The sequence below is a fragment of the Corvus moneduloides genome, chromosome 8 (genome assembly GCF_009650955.1).
Source record: "Corvus moneduloides isolate bCorMon1 chromosome 8, bCorMon1.pri, whole genome shotgun sequence".
NCBI classification, from domain to species: Eukaryota; Metazoa; Chordata; class Aves; order Passeriformes; family Corvidae; genus Corvus; species Corvus moneduloides.
In genome coordinates, this window is record NC_045483.1 from 6,998,759 (window position 1) to 7,017,632 (window position 18,874).

An 18,874-nucleotide genomic window follows, 5' to 3' on the forward strand; every position below is an offset into this window, starting at 1 on the left:
AATTAATTGTTCTAAGGACATTTTCGTATCCTTTATGTGTATTGCCTGAAGTGGGAAGGCAAGGGGAGCTAAATAATTTGAGGATAAACCAAGTAAGGACCACAACACTGTTTTGACACCACTTTCTAGGCTTGAAAAGGATTAGTACAATTTCTTTTTAAAAAAAAGCCTTGCAAGAAATGCTTGTTAGGATTGCTCCTGCATGCTTTCTGCTCCAAAGCATCGTGGCTATGTCATACGAATGAAGGTAACCTTGCACAACGAATGATACGAGCATTTTCTTCAATCTAGTAGTTATTCTAGAGCAGATGGGTCTCGTGCTCACACTCAGCTTTTATGTTTCAGCACTGTTGTGCTGAGCACCCTGTTGCTGGTCAATTCTTTGTATAGAGCAGTAATGTAAAGACAGATCTTGCATTGCCTTGATAGAAGTAGGACACGTGACTTTGAATTTCTCGGTGGATTTTCAGCACAGGGTTATGTCTCTTGTGCTCTTAATAATAAATTTTAAACACAGTAGAGCCTTTTAGCATTAGTTCCATGCACAGTAATAGACATTGCCCTACAATGACCCACAAATCATTCTACAATGTCAATGTAAAGGAAAATAACAGTCATCATCTCCTGTGTACCATTTCATCTGAATTCACTTTCTAGTGGTAGTTTTTAAAGATACAATTTCTCACCTGCTACTGTGCCAAGGAGATAAAATGCAACAATCCACATTCCAACCACCTAAAGCAAATTGAATACACAGGTTAAGCATTTTATTTTGAGTGATCTGTCCTTCTCAAAAGAGTGTAATACAAAGAGAAATTCAAAGACCTGCACCTGAAGAGGAGTAACCTCACACATTGCTCTGTGCACAGAGGGGACCCATCAGGCAGAAAGAGGCCGAAGGGTCCTGGCAGACATCAAATGACCATAAAACAGCAATGTGCCCCACAGCCAGCAGCATCCTGGGCTGCTTGAGGAGGAGTGTTACCAGTAAGATGTGGGAAGTGATCCTTCCCCACCACACAGTTCTGCTGTTCATTGCATTTCTTGCACAGGCAACACCTCATGCAGATTGCTGATGGAGTCAATCAGATCATGGGGTCTGATTTTTTTCCCAGCTGCGATGGGATAGGTGAGAGGTGTGGTACAACAAGCACAGTGGTTATGTGTAACTAGTTGAAGTCTGCACTCTTGGCAGCTTAGGGCCTCTCACTGCAAGGAAAACTTTGATCAGATTCCTTTCCTCTACGCTTACCTTACTTGTCTTTTCCATGGCAGGAATTCCATTAATTTCACCCCCTCCCCTCTTTTTTGCCACATTCGCTGTTCTCAATTTCCTCTTCTTTTAGGTGATTCCTATGGCACTCACCTCCCATTTCTAACATACTGCTTTTCTTTTAAACCAAAAATTTGTCACCCCTGGCCACTGGGATAGCTCATTAGAAATATTAAGAAAAAAAGGTAAATTCAGTAGTTATAATCTCACTATGTGTATAACACTCTCTAAGGGATATTTTTACAGATGTGAGAAAGCCAGAAACACAACACTCCAAAGGCCCTTGACACTACAAAATGCTTTCAGAAACAATTGGGAATTTTACAGAATTTGTCCTTGAAGCTTGTGTGACACACGTCAGACAGGAAGAATGATCCACCTCTGTGCCTGTTTTTGATGGAAGTGGGATTATTTGGCTGTAATGACATGGTTTCCTAACAAAGCCAAACTGGATAGGTCAGAGTACTCTCTAATAAACTCTGAAGTCCCTGTTTGGTAATAGCTTGTTTTGTTTGTGTGTTTGGGCAGAGGAGTGAGCATGAATATCTCAGCAGTGAGCAGGAGCTGCAAAGTGCAGAGCTGAGAGGAATCATGAAATTTCCTTAGAAATACAGTTCTGATCCTAAGCCTAATTTATCCACTGATGTTGTTAACAGAGAGGAAAACTATCTGCTCAAGGAGAGTGGAAAGCAGAGAGGAATTCTGGCAGTAAAATAGGAAAGAAAGGGATCAGGAGTTACTCTAAGCAGCTGGTGAAGGACAAGAACAAAGAAGTCCCAACTGTTAGCCAAAAGGAGCAGCTCCATTCATCTGGAATGTCTGTCAAGGTGCCCATCATCATGATGAGAACCTGATGACAGTGAAGGAAAATCACAGCTGATACGGCTCATCAAATGAATTTGAGAGCTCCATGGGATTTCTTAATATTTAATGGACAGCCCTCATACTTGGGAGATGTACAGTCCATGTCAGGAACACTACAGCAGGGAGGATAGTAGAATTTCTTTTCAGACCTAAAACCTGAAAGGAAAGTAATGATTTAAGGCAATGTGGGAGGCTGTTGCCAAATAAATGTGGTCAGTAATTTTCTTTGAAGGATCTTCCTTTGATGGCAGAAAATAGAAATGAACATGTGGCCAGGGAAAAAAAAAAAAAGAAGCAGCAGAAATTTTATTATTTGTGGAATGTTGATACATTCTGTAATTAAGAGAGTTGCAGTTTGGTTACAAGATAATTTTTTAGTGGGAAGCCTTTCTGTGTCGGTCTATGTTAATGACAAAAAGATTGCAAAGAGGTTAAAAAACTATGTAAAAAGAGTTCAGGAAGCATGCAATTTGAAAATTCTTCCACTGGGCATTTAGGAGGCGTAGAGCTGAACAAGAGGAACTGGAAGGACTTGTTTTTGAATGTGATGTCAGCCTAACCAGTGCTTCTGGAAAGAGGCTGTTGAATTCTGAGCTCAGGTAACCTCTCAATGGGCAGAAGACATGCAAAACCAGCTCTAAATATTCTTAAATTGATGTTCAGCTCAGAAAAAAAAATTGCAAATATTCATAGACTGCCATCCTAATGTATAAAAGCTCGACTGGAGCAGTGGTTGTCCCTCACAACAGGACATCAAGTCACCTTCAGGACACCATTGCTCAATCAGTGACTCATGGGCCATAGTGCATGGCTGGTGAGATATGAGAAAGTCTGCATAATGACTGTCTGCAGTGTATTTTCAAGTCCCACACATGTACCCACACACCTTCCCTAGGACATGCACACAAGCAGGCACACAGACTCTAATGAGAAGCAAGGCCAGATCTCAGGAGTTCTCGTTATCAGCATTTTAACCCAGTAATTTCACTGCCATAAATAGATATTTTTTAACATTTTAAACAACATTTGTTATGTATCAAATTGCTAAGAATTTTACTCACCATTCTCTTTTAACCCTTGTTATCTCTTTCTCTGGTGAGCAGTACCAGGGTACAAAAACGGCCACTGTTTCCTTCAATGAAAATTGGATAGCTTTATGCTGAAAACAAATAATAGAAAAGAAATTAAAAACAACTACTTGGTGAAGTGGAAGAAACTGGAAGAAAACAAGGGGGCAAAAAAGGGCAATATTTGTAACTAGGAATTAATGGCTAGAAAAGATTTCATAAGGAAGATGATAATGCCAACATTACAATTTATGGCCATTAGAATTAAGATGAGAATTAAGAAAAAATATTTCATGCATGGAAGAATTTAAAAATATGGAATGTTTTTTGTCTTTCTTTACCAACACCAGGTGAAATTCACAGCAGAAAAAAAAGAAGCATGCATGGTGATACTTTGTTCAGACAAGGACTTTAGATCTACTTTACAGCAGTTGCTGGAACCACATATTCTATAATAATTGAATTTCAGTAATTCATAGCTGAGATGCTTCAAAAAACAATTTTGGCAATTTTTTTTTTAAGTTACTGATTCTTAAGAAAATTCCAGGTACCTAATTAGAAGAAAATTAATATGAGATTAGGTAAAAAACTAGGATGAATGACCTGATGAATTTCAGACCTGTGGAATTTCAGTCTAATGTCAGCCTGAGGCAGAATAATGAAACTCTCCACAGGATAATCGGTCATGAAAGAAAAATTGTGAAAAATTGTTAAAAGATTAAGTTGTGTAATTGAATTCAGTTACATGACATGGCAAACTTGACAGTCTCATAAGGTCAACATTTTAAGTCACCTGATACTTGAATTTTAGGAAGATCTTCTCTGCCACTTGATATTTTGATTAAGAAAGTAAAATTATATACATGCAATACTACAACAGTTAAGTAGATTAAAATTAAATGCATGGATTAAGTAGATTAAAAATTGAGTCATTTTTTGAGTCATTACTGCATTTCAGCCTACAGTTGGAAGAACAAGAAGGCAGCTCCTGGATTTACAAATACAGTTCTTGCTACTGTGCACCATTATATCATATCAATCATATCATATCAATCTCATGTATCTTATCATATATCTTATATTATATCATACAGCGTATCATGTATCATCTCTTACCATGATCAAGGTGTGATTATGTCTTTTAGCTTTTTATCTTTAGGGGTTTTTTTACTCACTGCTCATGCTGGATCATCCCTGATGAAGATTTTAGAGGAAGCAGTTGCTGGCATTACACTGAATGCCAGCTTTCAACACTGGTATTGCTGGACGTGAGCTCAGACTGAAAAAGTACTGAATGTAGACTAAGGTATAGTAAAAAATGTGCAGGTTTTGAATGTAGGATTATTTTTTGGTGTTTGGGGAATTAAATGCTGTCACACTGCATATCATGTTTGCAGAACTGAAGTGGACATTTGAGGGAGCTGTTACTGAAAAGACCTTCAAAGTCTTGCTAGTATATTAGTAGTGACTTTTGAAGTGCCAAGGAACTTGTTATTCTTTGATTCCACAGATGCAGTTGGGAGAATACTACTTTACAATTTTCAGGTCTGCTTTGTTCCCTTCAATACTGAAGTTTAAGTTCTCTACCTTCTTTCAGGTCTTTTTGATGTGTGAATTTTTTTTTCAATTCTTTTCTTTCCTTACCACTCCAACCATACTTCCTATATTTCCTGCACTGGCACTGTCTTTAAGCAGAGAATATTTTTTCAGTTCTGTCTTTCCACTGTTTAATTTAAGTCTTTCTTATTTTTCAGTGGTTTGGCTCAGTGCTCAGTTAAAAGTGTAAATCAATACAAAGGAGGAGAACCCACCCAGAGTTCAGCATATAAGCTTTGGATACAGGAGTTGTAGGTTAAATTTCTTGTTCTCCCATCAAATTCTTGCATGGCTTTGAGCACGAAGGATTTAGAGAACTAATTGTACACCCAAGTATTGAACATTACTGAGAATGGTAAAAGACAGTAAGTGAAAAAAAATTACAATAGTACCTTTAGGCATCATAACGGGGATCATGTACGTATTTACCCAGATACAAATGCCTGAAAGTACAATATATATATATATTTTTGTTTATTTGAGTGTAATTTTGTTGTTCCACCTACTCTATACAAGCATACAAAGAATACCATTCTTCCTAGGCAAAGCCCACAATCAGTGGCTCAGGCACACTGTATGTTCAGACTATCAAATACTGAAAACTGATGTGCAGAGTACTGCAGGAAAATGCTGGTGATATGGTGTGATAACTCAGGTAATTGGCATAATTGTTAAAGACTTAATTTCATCTCCATCTCCTCCCCATGAACAGCCCAATGCAGGGTCCTGATTCTGGATGAAGGTTCTTTGGCACTGCTTCGATGCAAACGAGCAATAACAAGTAAAAAGCCATCTTGGCATTGGTCAGCCTCCTTTCCTGCTTGCTCGCCAGCTTTTAGGTACAGTGAAGATCTGCAGGAGGAAACTGGCCTTAATTGAACAGCTCTGGAACCCACAAATTTAGTATTAGAGAAATCAATTTTGTAGCAGAGCAAAGACGTGCAGAACTGTTTGCCAATTTTCTTCCTCCAAACCACCCACTACAAAGTAATAACCACGGTAAGGCAGGGCTCACACACGTCTGGCCTGGGTAGTAGATTTTTCTGAGTGCCAACTGACCTCTTAAACTGAAACAGTGGACTAGGACATTGACCTGAATGACTCAGAGTAGTGATGCAAATTATTTTCTTGAGGCACTTAATGTGGGAAGAGCTCCAATAAAAGGTTAGTAGGTATGTTGGAGGGTGCTGTAAGATTTAGGCTTTTAAGGTGTTTAGGTCAGTTGCTTAGAACTGGTGAACAACCTAAAGAAATTGTAGGATAATAGTGAAGAAAACATATTTAATAACAAGTCGGCCTTCCTACTTTGCAGTATTTGCTCAGATTTCCTAAATAATAGGGTTCTCACCTTGACCTTACACTGGTATTCATACATTCAAGTTTACAGACACAATTACGATAATTTAATCTGACTACAAGCATCATAAAAAAACCAAAACAAACCGACAACAAACGTGATTCAGTTTTGGGAAGTGTCTGTGCCAATTCTGAGTAACCAGGGAGCCTTCAGCTGACTTGCAGCCACCACCTGGCCACTTGTCTGTCTTCCCAGGGTGATCTCCACTGTTTGTCTCCATGATTAGGCTGCTTTTAAACTTAGTCAACTCCAAGACCAACACTGTTGGCCTTTTGCCATTTCTGAAGTGCAGAATAGCCTTCATCAATGACTAGTTCATTCCCTGTGCACAGCAGTCTACCAAAAGAAGTCTCACTTTTCACATTCTTCCAAGAAACAGTTCTATAATTCCTCCCCTTTTCCATTCCCCCTATAAATTTTTGGTGCTCCTAATAATGCTTAAATATGTAGCCTGTTTTATCCTCCTTTTTAATTTCTGCTGGTTTTTGTGTTTTAATGCATTTTCCCTGAAAAATGAAAGAAGCCCAAATACCATCTGCAAATACTGTCATTTTGTTCTTCCTTTAAAAACAGGGATATATTCAGTCCCAAATTACCTTAGCCCCACCAATTCCACCCTGTTTTCCAAGCTGCATTGCATTGTCACAGCCCAGAATCTCCTACTAGGATTTCCTGGAATTGAAAAATTTTAAGCCTCGCAGCTGCTGCCAGGGTCTCTCTCTGAGTGCTGCTGTTTGCTCTTTGCATGGTCACTCAGACCATACCATTCAGCCTGGATATTTTTAAGTCAAGGAGTCCTTGGAGTCCCCCAGCCCTGATCTGCAGTTTGTGCAGACACTTGCCCCCAAAACCCACCAATTTTTCAGCACTTACCACTCTGAATGCAGAAGGGGTTTCTGCTTGCAGGCTCTGTTCAGCCAGCTCCCTGTCAAATCCTGGTCGCTGCCGGCCTTTTTCACTTGGAATCAGTCCCACAACAGTAGGTGCAGACCTGCCCACACGGCGTCTAATTATAGGCTTGGTGTGGGTGAGCGAGAACCTTTGTAAGAATGATCCCCTCAATGCTGCATATAACAGATGTTGCCTTTTCTTGTCTCTCTTTGCACCTAATTCATTAACATTTTCCCTTCCTGAAGTTTTGTTAGTTTGAAGGAAAGCAAGACGAGGCCGTTTGAGCCCACTCAGAGGGGTTGTTTTATGTAACATTCATCCCAGCCAACATGAAATGCTTTCCTGAGTGAACTGGTTATTGTGAGCTCGTGTTACAGGTAATGACTGACCCTCCACTGCGGGGGAGCTCAGAGCAGGACCTTTTCTTCCTTGCTGTGTCCCCCACCAGCTGTCTTTTTGTTAGCTGTCTGATGAACATGCCTTGTCAAAGCAAACCCTTGTACATTTTCATATGATCAAACCTCTTAATAATTTTATTTATTTTTTTTTTAATCAAGGGCAGACTAGCTTCTTTTAAAAAGAGGGAATAACAAAAGTAGTCTTACAACTTAGGGACAAAATAAATATCTGAGCATTTAATAGCTTTTACTAGTGAAGTTGCACAAGCTCTCTCTACCCACTACCATTTTGACTAATCTATGTCCTCTTGGGCCATGGGGGATTTACACATTATGTGTCTCTGTCCCAAGCTCTCTTATCAGCTGGCATGCTCTGAATATAACTGGTGTAAACTGACATTATTGTGATCCACTCAGATCAGAGAAACCACAGGCACTTTCATTCAAAATCGCTTCAGGAGAAGGATAGGATGATGATAATCATGTCATTCATCTTTTCATGTCTTGTCCATCATGTAAATCCCAGATACTCTTTTGTGCTCTGGAGATTGTGAGTCACAGCCATGTCAGAACCCAGTTCTTTCAGTTCCTGAGCAAGGCCTCAAGTTCCTACAGTGCTATCTGCAGGATGGTTGCTGCCATAATCACCTGCTCAGGCAACTCTGTAGGACTGTCACCCTTAATTAAGGAGTGGTTCAAGTGCCTGAGGGCAGGAAGTAACTTGGGCCGGATCTATGGTTCACATAAGGAGCCAATTTGTGGTCCTGAGATATGTGCATTGCCTGAAAGAAGATATTTCACCAGAAGAAATAACACCAAAAAAGTGTTTCTCCACATGCTGAATGGTATGCAAGGCAATCAGCCTGCAAGGCATTGTAAAAACCGAGTCAGGAGTGTCTGTCACTCCTTGTGGCACACGGCACCTACAGCAGTGGTTGAGTCTGGGTCTGGTTCTTGTTGGTAGAGTGGTACAAGGCAGTGCCATATATGAAAATAAAGAAAGAAGTCTCAAAGGAATGTGGAGGAAGCAGTGGCCAGTAAGGCACTGCATCTCATACTTAATTGCTGCTTATGTTGACAATGTGTGTGTAATTTCTGATAACACAGAAGAGATCCAGCTAATAAGAAATTCTCAACCCTCAAGTCTACCTTCATTGACTGGAAGATGGAGATTTGGCAGCAGTTATGGGACACGTATCTCCTCTGAACAATGCAGCTCATTAGATAAGTCTGGGGAGGAATGAGTTTGGGGAGCCAAGGAAAAGAGATAAGCAATGTTATCTGCCCTCATGTGCCTTGTGTCAAAATTCTGGCCCATAAGTTAAATGCAAAGCAGCTACTGAAACTGCTGCCTCTATTTATGATGAGACATCTTCAGAATCTGATGGACACCTTTGTGTGGAGATCAGACCCCTTTGAAACATTTTTTAGGGGACCAAGATTGCTGGATATGCTCAAATATTTTGCTGTTCTTTCCATAGAGTTAGTCTTTGTGTGTGAGTGTTGAAACAGTGCCACTGAATTTCACTGTCAGTGTATTTCAGAGGGAATAGGCAGTGGTGTGATTGAATTAATGTAGGCCACTATGACAAGCCAGAATTAATAGTAAAAATAATTTCTAACCCATGTAGTAGGGTTTTGAGGCATAGCTCCTTTTAGGAATGGTCAATTTTTCTGGGCCTGTTTCTATGTCTTAAGAGGAACAACAGATTTTAGTGGGCAGGAAGAAAAGTCTGGCTTTTGCAGCTGCCTCTGACAATGTGCAAGTGAACGTATCCAGTGGTTTTATAAATGTCAGCCTGAGAATTATCAAGGACATAAATGCATTTTGGTAGCAGTGGCCTTCACATAGGTGGGAAAAAGAGGATCAAAACATTCACTGAGAATCATGTTCTCCAAAGGAATCTCAGAAACTGTGTTTCAAGTACAGCAATGTACAAGTTACTGAGGCTTTCACAGAAGGATAAGTGTATAAAACTGTAAAAGCAACATTTTTCTCGCTGTCATTTCAATTTTAGATTGACGATGGTTAATGAATTTCTTAGGTTGGATGGAGGTCATGTGGAAGTAGCTTTGTGTATTCCATCCCCTAGGGAATTGCTGATATGTGTAGACAAAGACCACTCAGCTCCCTGGAGATCTTACCTCCAGTATCTGAGTGGCAGAGCCAAGAATAAAAGAGTTGCTCGATATTTCTATTGTTTAACTCCAGTGTTTTCTTTCTGGTCAAGTGAACAAATTTTAAATTGAATAGAGACAAGACCAATTTGCCTTAGTATATCCTTTCTAGTATCACACAACAGCAATTAAAGGAATGTTTTGGAAGTTATAAATATTTATGATTTTCCATAATACATGCTGGCTGCTAATTAAATCACTGAAAGCAAGCAAAGATAATATTAACTATTGGTTTTGTGAGCTGGAGATTTATGGAATATAGTATTTGAAGGAAACGGGAACTTTAGAGCAGATGGTGAAAGTAATCTAAGGCAGAGGAGAGTCCTTAGGTACAGCCAGATTTTCTTTACAAGTAATGGGCAGAATTAAAGGGAAGAGGGTGAAGTTCATTATTCAGAATGCTTTATATCCTGTTAATGCTAGAGAGTTAAACTTGTTTGAAAGAATCAGGTGAGAGAAAAGGGAATAACTATAGATTTGCCTTGGAAATGGAAAGGCAGAAGCAAATCTTGAATATGTATTTTCATAAAAGCATGGCTCTGGCAAGCTCATCTACAGCCCAGTGGCTCAGAACAAAGCTAATCATCTAGAGCTCTGGACATCTGCATTTGGCCCCAAGCTTTCCTAGTGCCACAAAAAAAGGGAAAAACTCTGGGATGACACCACTGCCAGCCTGTATTTTCACATATTGCTTATGCTTCCGGTGTTGCAAGACCCTTGTGGCAGCTGGGAGGAGAGGTTTGTGCTCCTCAGCACAGCAACATGGGCGTGCTCTGTTTGTGCAAGGGCTGGTGATGAGCCATGTTCTTTCTGGAAGGTTTTATATCCTTGATAGTTGAAGATAAGGAGCAGATTATTGGCTCTGTTTTGTCCTGGAAATATGCCACAAAAAGAGATTTGGACGTGCTATCAACTTCTGCTCCCTAATTACTGGAAACAGAGCAACTTAAAGCAGCTTGGAGACTACTTGAAATTACAAAGTTCCCTGATACTGTGTTATGACAAAAGGAGAATAACAGAGCCCCAAGTTTTGTAGGGACTCCATCCAGACAGATTTACTGATAGGTCAGTTATAGGTCAGTTGTTTAGTGGCAACTCCAACTTCAGTCAGCTTTGGTTATGGAAGAATAACTCAAATGTTGGGAATGTGCAAAGATTTTTGGCTTTGCTTCTGTCCCAGCAGCCTGTCAAACAACTGTTAGACCCAAGGGCTACACAGAATACCCTGACTGCATTAAAGTCTCAGGAAAATTACCTTCCAAAGGCCTTTTAAAATTTCTATAAATAGACACATATTTGAGAATTGGAGCCTGCTTTAGGAAAGAAAAACAAGGATGAAAAACCAAAAGACCCTGGTAGGCTTAGTCATGCAAATTTCTGGTTATTTTATGAGGATTTAATCAATATATATATAATATATTGTAGTTTATTAGAGTAGCATAAAAAATTCTAAAAAGTCACAGATTAAGATAGGATCAAAAGCAGGAAAAGAGGCACAATATGAATGCTGAGATCTCTGCCTATTAGTCCTATTCAGTTAATTTTAATTATTCTTGTTATTTTAGTTCTGGGCTTACAAATATTTATGAGGTGCATTTTGATAGGCTGTGATTTTGGAAAGAAGAAAAACTGCTGTGCTATGCAGTAAAGTATTTTGGTTTTGTTAACAGGGAATTCTGACAAAAATGGCCCTTTTCTCATTAGCACACCTGCACATATGCCTTTATGACAAGCATAGGTTTTCTCCTAAAACTATTTTCCTTGTGTCACATTTAAAGTACATAAAGATGATGTAAGTGGACCAGAGAGTTCATATTTTAGATTGCTAATTATTGCTGTCCCTTTTTCTATAAAAGGCTGAAGAGGTTTGTTTGTGTAGTTGTTTTACCTTACTCCATTGTTGAAAGAGTGTCACAAGAGAGAAGTGACTGAGGCTGAAATCTTCATAATGGCTTTCTTATCAATTGATGTTTGGCATAATTTTTGTAGTGAACACATGCTTAAGTAGCATAAAATTAAATTTTTATTGTCATTCTGAAGCACTTGTAGTTTGTCAAAATATTTAAATAATGTAAAAGACTGAATGCAAATCATAATATGTCCTTAAATTCCTGGAGAAATGAGGCACATTTGATTTTAAAAAGCTCTACCTTTCCACGTGACAGCCAAACATATTGAACGGTGTGTCTCACTTGACATTTTAAAGATTCAATTTAAATTGTTTTGAAAAGATGGCTTACCTTATTGTAAAGATATGAAAGAATTGCCTGTCCAGGGCTTTGTCAAAGGCAGATTGTCTCATGAAATATCAAACCCTTGCATTATTCGGACTAGCGCCATTAATACAAAGTGTTAGTATCCAAAGATTTCATACAAGGAACAATTTTAAATTATAAATAGAGAAAGAAATAAGGAGGAAGATTATTTGCTACCAGCAACACACAGATGCTGTCAATGTGCTTTTTTTCACCTTTATCTTATAAAAATAAATCTCTTTTGTTCTGTCTAAAAATACATTAGCAAAGGGCTGTGTTGATGTCTACTATACCAAAGAATAAAAATTAACTCAAGAAATACCATATGAAAAGAATGAAAACAGAACAACACAAGGGGAAGAAAATAATGCAATGTTTTAGTTTTAGCTGAACTGGCTGGGTGAGAAAAATGCATATTTTTAAGTGATCTAATCAGCTGTACCACACTTGTAGCACAAATCAGCAGCCTATATGAACTGTCACATTTTATCAGAATGCTGTTGAAATCTATAGCTTAAAATTAAACAAAATGAAACTTGTGTTTTTGAAAGAATATGATTTATCATTCACAAAAACATCAAATTAGTTTTTAGAATTGCAAAAGTGGCACAGGCAGGTATGGAGCCAGGAGAGGATGGGCTTTAGAGAAATCTTGAATCCAATAGGACTTTGTTTCCTTCCTGTGAGGAGTGATCCCTTACATGGCACTGATCACACTCCTGTTCATGCCATTAAACCCAGTTCCTGGCCCTGCTGCACACATTTTTTGATTCTGAGGAAAATATTTACATTTATTTGGCTTCATTTCCTGACTGTAAGAAAGGCAAAATAATAGAGTCTCCTTAATTTGTGCAACTCTGGGGCAGAGAGCCACGTGCAGTTTATGGTAATTACCAGTTACAGATTTTTCCCATCTGTGTAGAAGTATCTGGGGTTCTTTTACATCTCCATGGGAGCACAGAAGAGGGAACCCCTTCTTGCTCAAGAAGGGCATCTTGCCAAGAAGTTTCCTTAAGGGGTAAAGAAGGATGAATTTCCTGCTCAAGATGATTTCTGGTCCCACCCTGCTTGTGGGGAGATGATAAATGAAGGGTACTAAGGAGTGGCTCTGAGAAGGCAGACACCTGATTTATCAAATATCCTGAGCAAGATCCTTCGGGAAGCTTCACAGGAGGTGACGGGGTTCTGACATCTCAAAGGTCTTGCTGCATAATTTGAAACACACCTGTTCATCAGCCACATTCAGCCTTGTGTAACACACCAACACCTTTTGGTGAACCTCACTGGAAGTGTTCTGGAATAGCTAGGTGTTGGGATGGGACAGAAAAGAGTTGCCCAATGTGATTGATACACATAATTTCTGCACCCAAATGATAAGCCTCACATCAGAGGCAAGAATTAGTTGCATGCCTTAGACAACAGCTGGTAATTAAAAAATGAAAGAATTTTTGTGGATAGCTTGTGTTGAAACAAAGCTTATTTTGGCTGATGCTGATAACACTTGGCGGTTTTGCTAATTGGTACAATCAAAACTCTGACAAATTTGGAGTGGCAATGCTAATGCAAATAATGTAGCTCAAGCCTGACCTCAGTATCATCACAAAGGCAAAGTAGAGTTGGAAAATCCAGCTTCACTGGTAAAGAGAAAATAGTTCCTTATTGAAGGCTGCCAGAAAATTCAAGTTTCTCAGTAGCACAGTACAGTTTTGGTAAAGAAGATGCCTGTTTCAGGCACAGAAAAGAATCCCAGCTAGTTCCTATTAACATACATGTTATCTGTCATCATGACCAGAGTTCACAGGAGTGTAACTGCCCTGTGTGGAGAAAAGCTGACAGCACTAACTGGGAAATAGAGCTTTTGTAGTGGGCTGGGCAAATTTCTCAAAGTCTGTTGAGGGAGCCTCATTAACCCTTTGCTGCTGACCACAGTGTCCTCTTCCAGCTGGTGAGGGCTGCCACAGCATTCCAGGCATTCCTGGCCCAGCCTCAGCAAAGAGCCAGGGCTTGCCACATGCTGGGCTGCACAGCTCCACACCCACAGAACATGGACCTGACAAGGGGGGAAAAGATTTGTCAGTAAAATGGGACATTATCGTAGCAGCAGCCCAACATAGCCAATATAAATTTTGTTTTTATTTCATGTTAGGTCAAAGCATGAGTTCCAGTAGACTGAGAATATCAAGTGTATGGTATCAAATTATTTTTTTTTTAAGACTTACTAGTTAATGACTAATTATTAACTTTTAGGATGTGTTTGCCTTTATGATCAGGCTCCCTTAGCATTTTCATTTGGGACAGGGGTGTGCTTTGGAAGGGAATTGCTCACTCTGTTTTCCCCACTGACCACACTTTGGTTTACATGACAGAGTGGGGTGGACACATCAACTGGGTTAATTTTGGTTAAAACTAAACAAGAGGTGTGCTCCAAAAGTGTATCTAATGTCCTGCAAATGCCAGTGGCTGCCAGGCCCATGGGCTCAGGTTGGAGTCAGCCTGAAGTACCCTGCCCAGGCAGGTACAATGTTGAACCCTGCAGAGATGTTTCTGTGTGCTGTGCTGTGTGCTAATTGAGAGCTGGGCACATGAAACTGCAATTTAGGAGAAAAACGTCTACCTTTCTGGATCACCATTAGCTTATGTACTTACATATGTCCATTTTCCCCAGATATTATTGTGACTTCTTCAGCTCCCATGCAGCCTCTGTCTGCATGACCTAGATGCTTTTTCCAGAGAAACTCAACTTTTGAAATGTTCCCAGAAATTTCTGTATCAATGTAGTTCAAGTATGTGTTGCCTGGTTTGAAAGTTCCCCTGCCAAAGGAAAAGCACAGAAATGATGCTCAGTGTTCTACACAAATGATGGGGAAAAGAAAAGCTTGAGTATAGGCAGTAAGGGAGATAAGCTGTGGGCTGCCATGGGAGTTGGAGCTTTGAATACTATCGTCACAATTTTATGAACTTTTTTTATAGAGTTGCTGAAATTCCTGTGCCTTTCAGGATGAAAACACTTCTATCAGTTAGCCTTTGTCAGAATGGCCGTGGTTTATTCTGTACATTACTTTTGAAAAATAAGATCTATCTTCAAATAAATCCAAGTCAAAAAGTTCTCTCAATGTTTCTGGTTGCTCTCAACCATGAAGGAAATTGAAAATTATAGTTTACATTTGTGCCTTCACAGTGTGCTATCACTGTTTACTCTAACAGAACACACCTTGCAGTGTGGCATTAACATTGAAATTATCCGCAGGTGTATTGCTGCAGTGGTGTATTTATAACCAGAGACCCGTTACAGGACTGTGTTCAAACACAGAGGAGGTTGGTTTTGTAATACTGAAGCTGGGTTGCTGACCAGCCTCTGTTTATTGAGATTTAAATTCACATTAACTGGAAAAAGCCAGGCTGAGTGGACAGGAATCCCATATTCCAGCACAGTTCATGGGCAAGCTGCAACTTTCTTATTCACGTACTCCCCAGAGGAATGATTAAATTACTGTGCATCACTGAGCTCTTTGTCCTCTCAGAGATCACCAAATCATATTTGAGTCCAGTAGCAGCCACAGAGCTCTTGCCCACTTTGCTGTGCTAACATCAACCTCAGAAAACAAACAAAAAATGGAGACCAGCAAGCAGATTTTTACCACAATCTGTAGCACGGGGAACTTCAATCACTTAACAGCTACTTTTATTACCAGTGCAAATCACAGACCACACAGAACAAGGTGAGGCATGTAAAAATAGCTGTGTATACATTCCATATGATAACAATGATAGAGCCACGTTTTCAACAGCCACATTAAACTTACTTGTCAATGGTATATTTCTTCCTGATCCCATTAGTTCCAGTCAAGGCTAAGTCTATATTTCCCTTCATGGTTTCTGTTGCACAGACTTTGACATGTATCTCTTTTCGCCAGCCTTTGAAAACAGAATCAAATGGATTATGATTGTAAGGAGATTTCTTTCCTAAGGGGAAAATTTCTTTTGTATTTCAGTGTCTCTAAGAGAGAGAAAAGGATTGCATAAATATGCTTATAAGCAAACACCTCTGATGAATTACAGTTTATTTGTTAATTTTCCTATTTCCCAGTCCTGTGGCTATTTCTACATTAATCACAACTAAAACTGTGTTTCTTATAGCTCCCTGCCATTTTGACTTGATGAGCTTGGCAAAAGTATCCTGAAATGCTCCAGTTTTATAAACTTTTGCCAATAAAAACAATGCAACATTTTAAAATTTGAAATTATGCACTTCCAGGATAACATTTCTCCCAATTTCAGCTTTATAGCTTTATGTTTTGAAGCCATCGTGTAACAATCAAATTTAACCCAAAGGTGAGCATCAGTTGATCTGCTATTACAATTATCTCAGCTTTCCCAAATAATGCTGGTACTGCATGTTCCTAACACCTAAAATTCTAGATGTTTTATTGAGTGCAACTCGTTAACTGCAGCAGCTCTGCAGAAATGTAAGGCCCTTTTTCACACATAATTCATTGCCACTTTAGAATACACCACAAAATGAGCACTTACGAGCATATGGAGGGGAAGGCCCTGTGTTTAAATAAACCTTTTGCTGTTCTTTCCCGGTTTTATCTAAAAACTTATCAGCATAATGACCCATCAGTGGGCATCCTTCCTCTGGACATGGAAAGCAGTCTCCCTGGGGGGAAAATAAAAATGTGTGTTATAAGATATTACCTATTTTAATCTTGCCTCTTAAATTTTAAGAAATTAGGGTATTTCAGCTTTTTCCCAGCTTTTTTTTTTTTTGTAAGAGGTATTTGCTTCTCAGTTCAGATCGTATCTTCAGTATTTATCATTGTAGTTGGAAAAAAATTTGAGATGGTCAGTCAGCTTATTTCATCTGATTGAAAATCAGAGAGAAACAGGTTGGAAATCTGGCCTAATTCCCTGTGGTCTTGCAGAGACCATAAATAAATACCATAACAAATGTTGTGCCTTGCTACCTGACCTGTAAAATCCAGGTAATATATTCATCTTTCACGGGGTCCACTGGAAGGTTTTCTGCTAGTTATAGGATGAGTAACCACATTTCCAAGGAGGGCTGGCTGGATATCTAACTGATATGGTAAAAATATTTATGTTTAGGAATACTGAAGGTTGGGCTTTCAATTTGGGATTTGTTCTGTCTGCTCTTCAAACTTTATTCCCATGCAGAACCTTAATGAAATTAATTTACCTACATAGATCAGACAATCAGATCAAGACCTTGACATCCATTAAAAAAAAAAGGTAAGAAAAGACAAGCAAGAAAGCAGATTAATTGCAGTTGGAAAAAATAGCATTGCTACGTTTAGGTAGTTCAGTTTTGGTATGTGGGAGGTTCTGTTCAAACTGGTATTTGTGGACCTTTGGCTATTTGTGCATTTGGTGAATAAAAGGCTAAATTATCATCATCACTTGTCTATTGTGAAATTGCCTGGGTTTGGCTATGGTCTGGATGAACTTAGTCAGTAGTTCTGAATGTCCCCTGTGCCCATATCCCATGATCCCAAATGTAGAAGTTGTCCCAGAAATTATTAAAAGAAGAAGGGCAGAGCCATAGGCCCTCAGATAAATACAGTCCTGGTACTTACCAGCACAAACTCTCGGTATGTGTCACACTGGTACCCAGCAAATCCATTTGGAGTGATGATACTCTCAGCATAATACCTGAGACTTCTTTTATGTCCACATCCAAAAGATCTGTATGCTGGAGAAAAAAAAAACCCAACAAAAAACCCAACAGATAAAAAGCGATTAAAGCTATACATTAATACAAAGTCCATGCCAGAGCAACATTTATGGGTCTCTTTTCCTCAAAATCACTTGCACATAGACTGATGTTTCAGGTAAAAAAAATAGCAATAATTAAAAAAACATTTAAAGTGTGAATTATTTGGTTTTGTAGTAAGAAAGTGTACTTATGCCTACATGTATTTTTTTCTATTGGAAAGAGGTAGTTTTTAAGAGAGGTGGAGATGCACCAAGGTGAAACAAGAAGCATTTAGGAGTATTCCCCTTTGATATTTCAAAGACAGGAATATTTCACAGCTACAGTTTTTGTAAAGCATACGGTAGTTACAATGAAGTAGTTTTCCTTTTTTCACCGTTACCACAACATGGTATTCTGTAAAATCACAGTTTCCACTAATTTCTAGAATTAAAGGTAATTTTAGCAATTATTTTAAACTCAGTGGCTTTTGGTGGTTTTAAGCTCTACAAAATCTGCCATCATTTGATAGCAATTCTGTGAAATTCTCTGAAAAGCAGGATGTTTGGCAGCGTGTCCTTGATTTTGTCAGAACTATTGGAAACAAGACTTTTTTCCCATCAGACTGAAATTTATAAGCATTTAGTAAGGAAAGAAGAAAGTGGTATTTGGGTTATATTTACACATCCCTTATAGCAAATGTTGTCTTCCTTGATTCCGAGGTCTCTCCTACTTCAAAACACAATATACTAATGTTAGGTTGGTGGTATGGAAATGGGCTCTATTCTGCTTCAGCGTGTGGTGGGGGCTCACCAAACCACAGGGGGAAGCCTGGGAGGCACTGAAGTAGTTGCAAGCTAGCACAGTTTATAGTGAAATCAAATTTCCTTTAATAGCAATATTTATGCATTTAAGATAGACCAGTTGGTGTTGACCCATTGGCACATTGTTCTTTACATAAGGAAAGAAGAAGCAACATACTAAAACCTCTCTGAAAAGTGCTTGTTTTCTGGTTTTCTTGAGAATAGTTGCATCATCACAGCTTCCTGAGTATGCTTTCTTTACAGCTGCTTCTTTAATTCAGAAGGGTTTGTGCTTTTAAACCCTCAGCTCTTACAGCTGGCTCAATTATGTTAGTGGCAAATTCACTTAACACCTAGAGTCTCTCTACTGCATCAAAAACTGTAGGAAAAAAGTCACTAACTATTCTTTCTAAAGCACTTCATACATAAAAGCACTACATAAATGTAAACATTAGCAAAGAAAAGAGAGGTTACCAAAC

General features: G+C 38.9%; 1 protein-coding gene across 2 annotated transcripts in view; it reads right to left on the reverse strand.

The window, feature by feature from the left end:
* LOC116447499 (pancreatic lipase-related protein 2-like) overlaps positions 1-18,874 on the reverse strand; it is a 35,232-nt gene that overhangs the window by 9,121 nt on the left and 7,237 nt on the right. The window contains exons 9-14 of one of the 2 annotated variants that reach the window (XM_032116740.1): positions 17,477-17,592; positions 16,410-16,539; positions 15,683-15,794; positions 14,526-14,690; positions 7,031-13,929; positions 3,200-3,296 (exon numbers count right to left, since the gene is read on the reverse strand). In XM_032116740.1, the coding sequence (XP_031972631.1) occupies positions 13,866-13,929; positions 14,526-14,690; positions 15,683-15,794; positions 16,410-16,539; positions 17,477-17,592 (587 nt within the window). In that variant the 3' untranslated portion in view covers positions 3,200-3,296; positions 7,031-13,865. Of the gene's footprint in view, positions 1-686; positions 736-3,198; positions 3,297-7,030; positions 13,930-14,525; positions 14,691-15,682; positions 15,795-16,409; positions 16,540-17,476; positions 17,593-18,874 lie in introns of those variants that run through there. The other variant, XM_032116739.1, reaches the window with a different exon arrangement.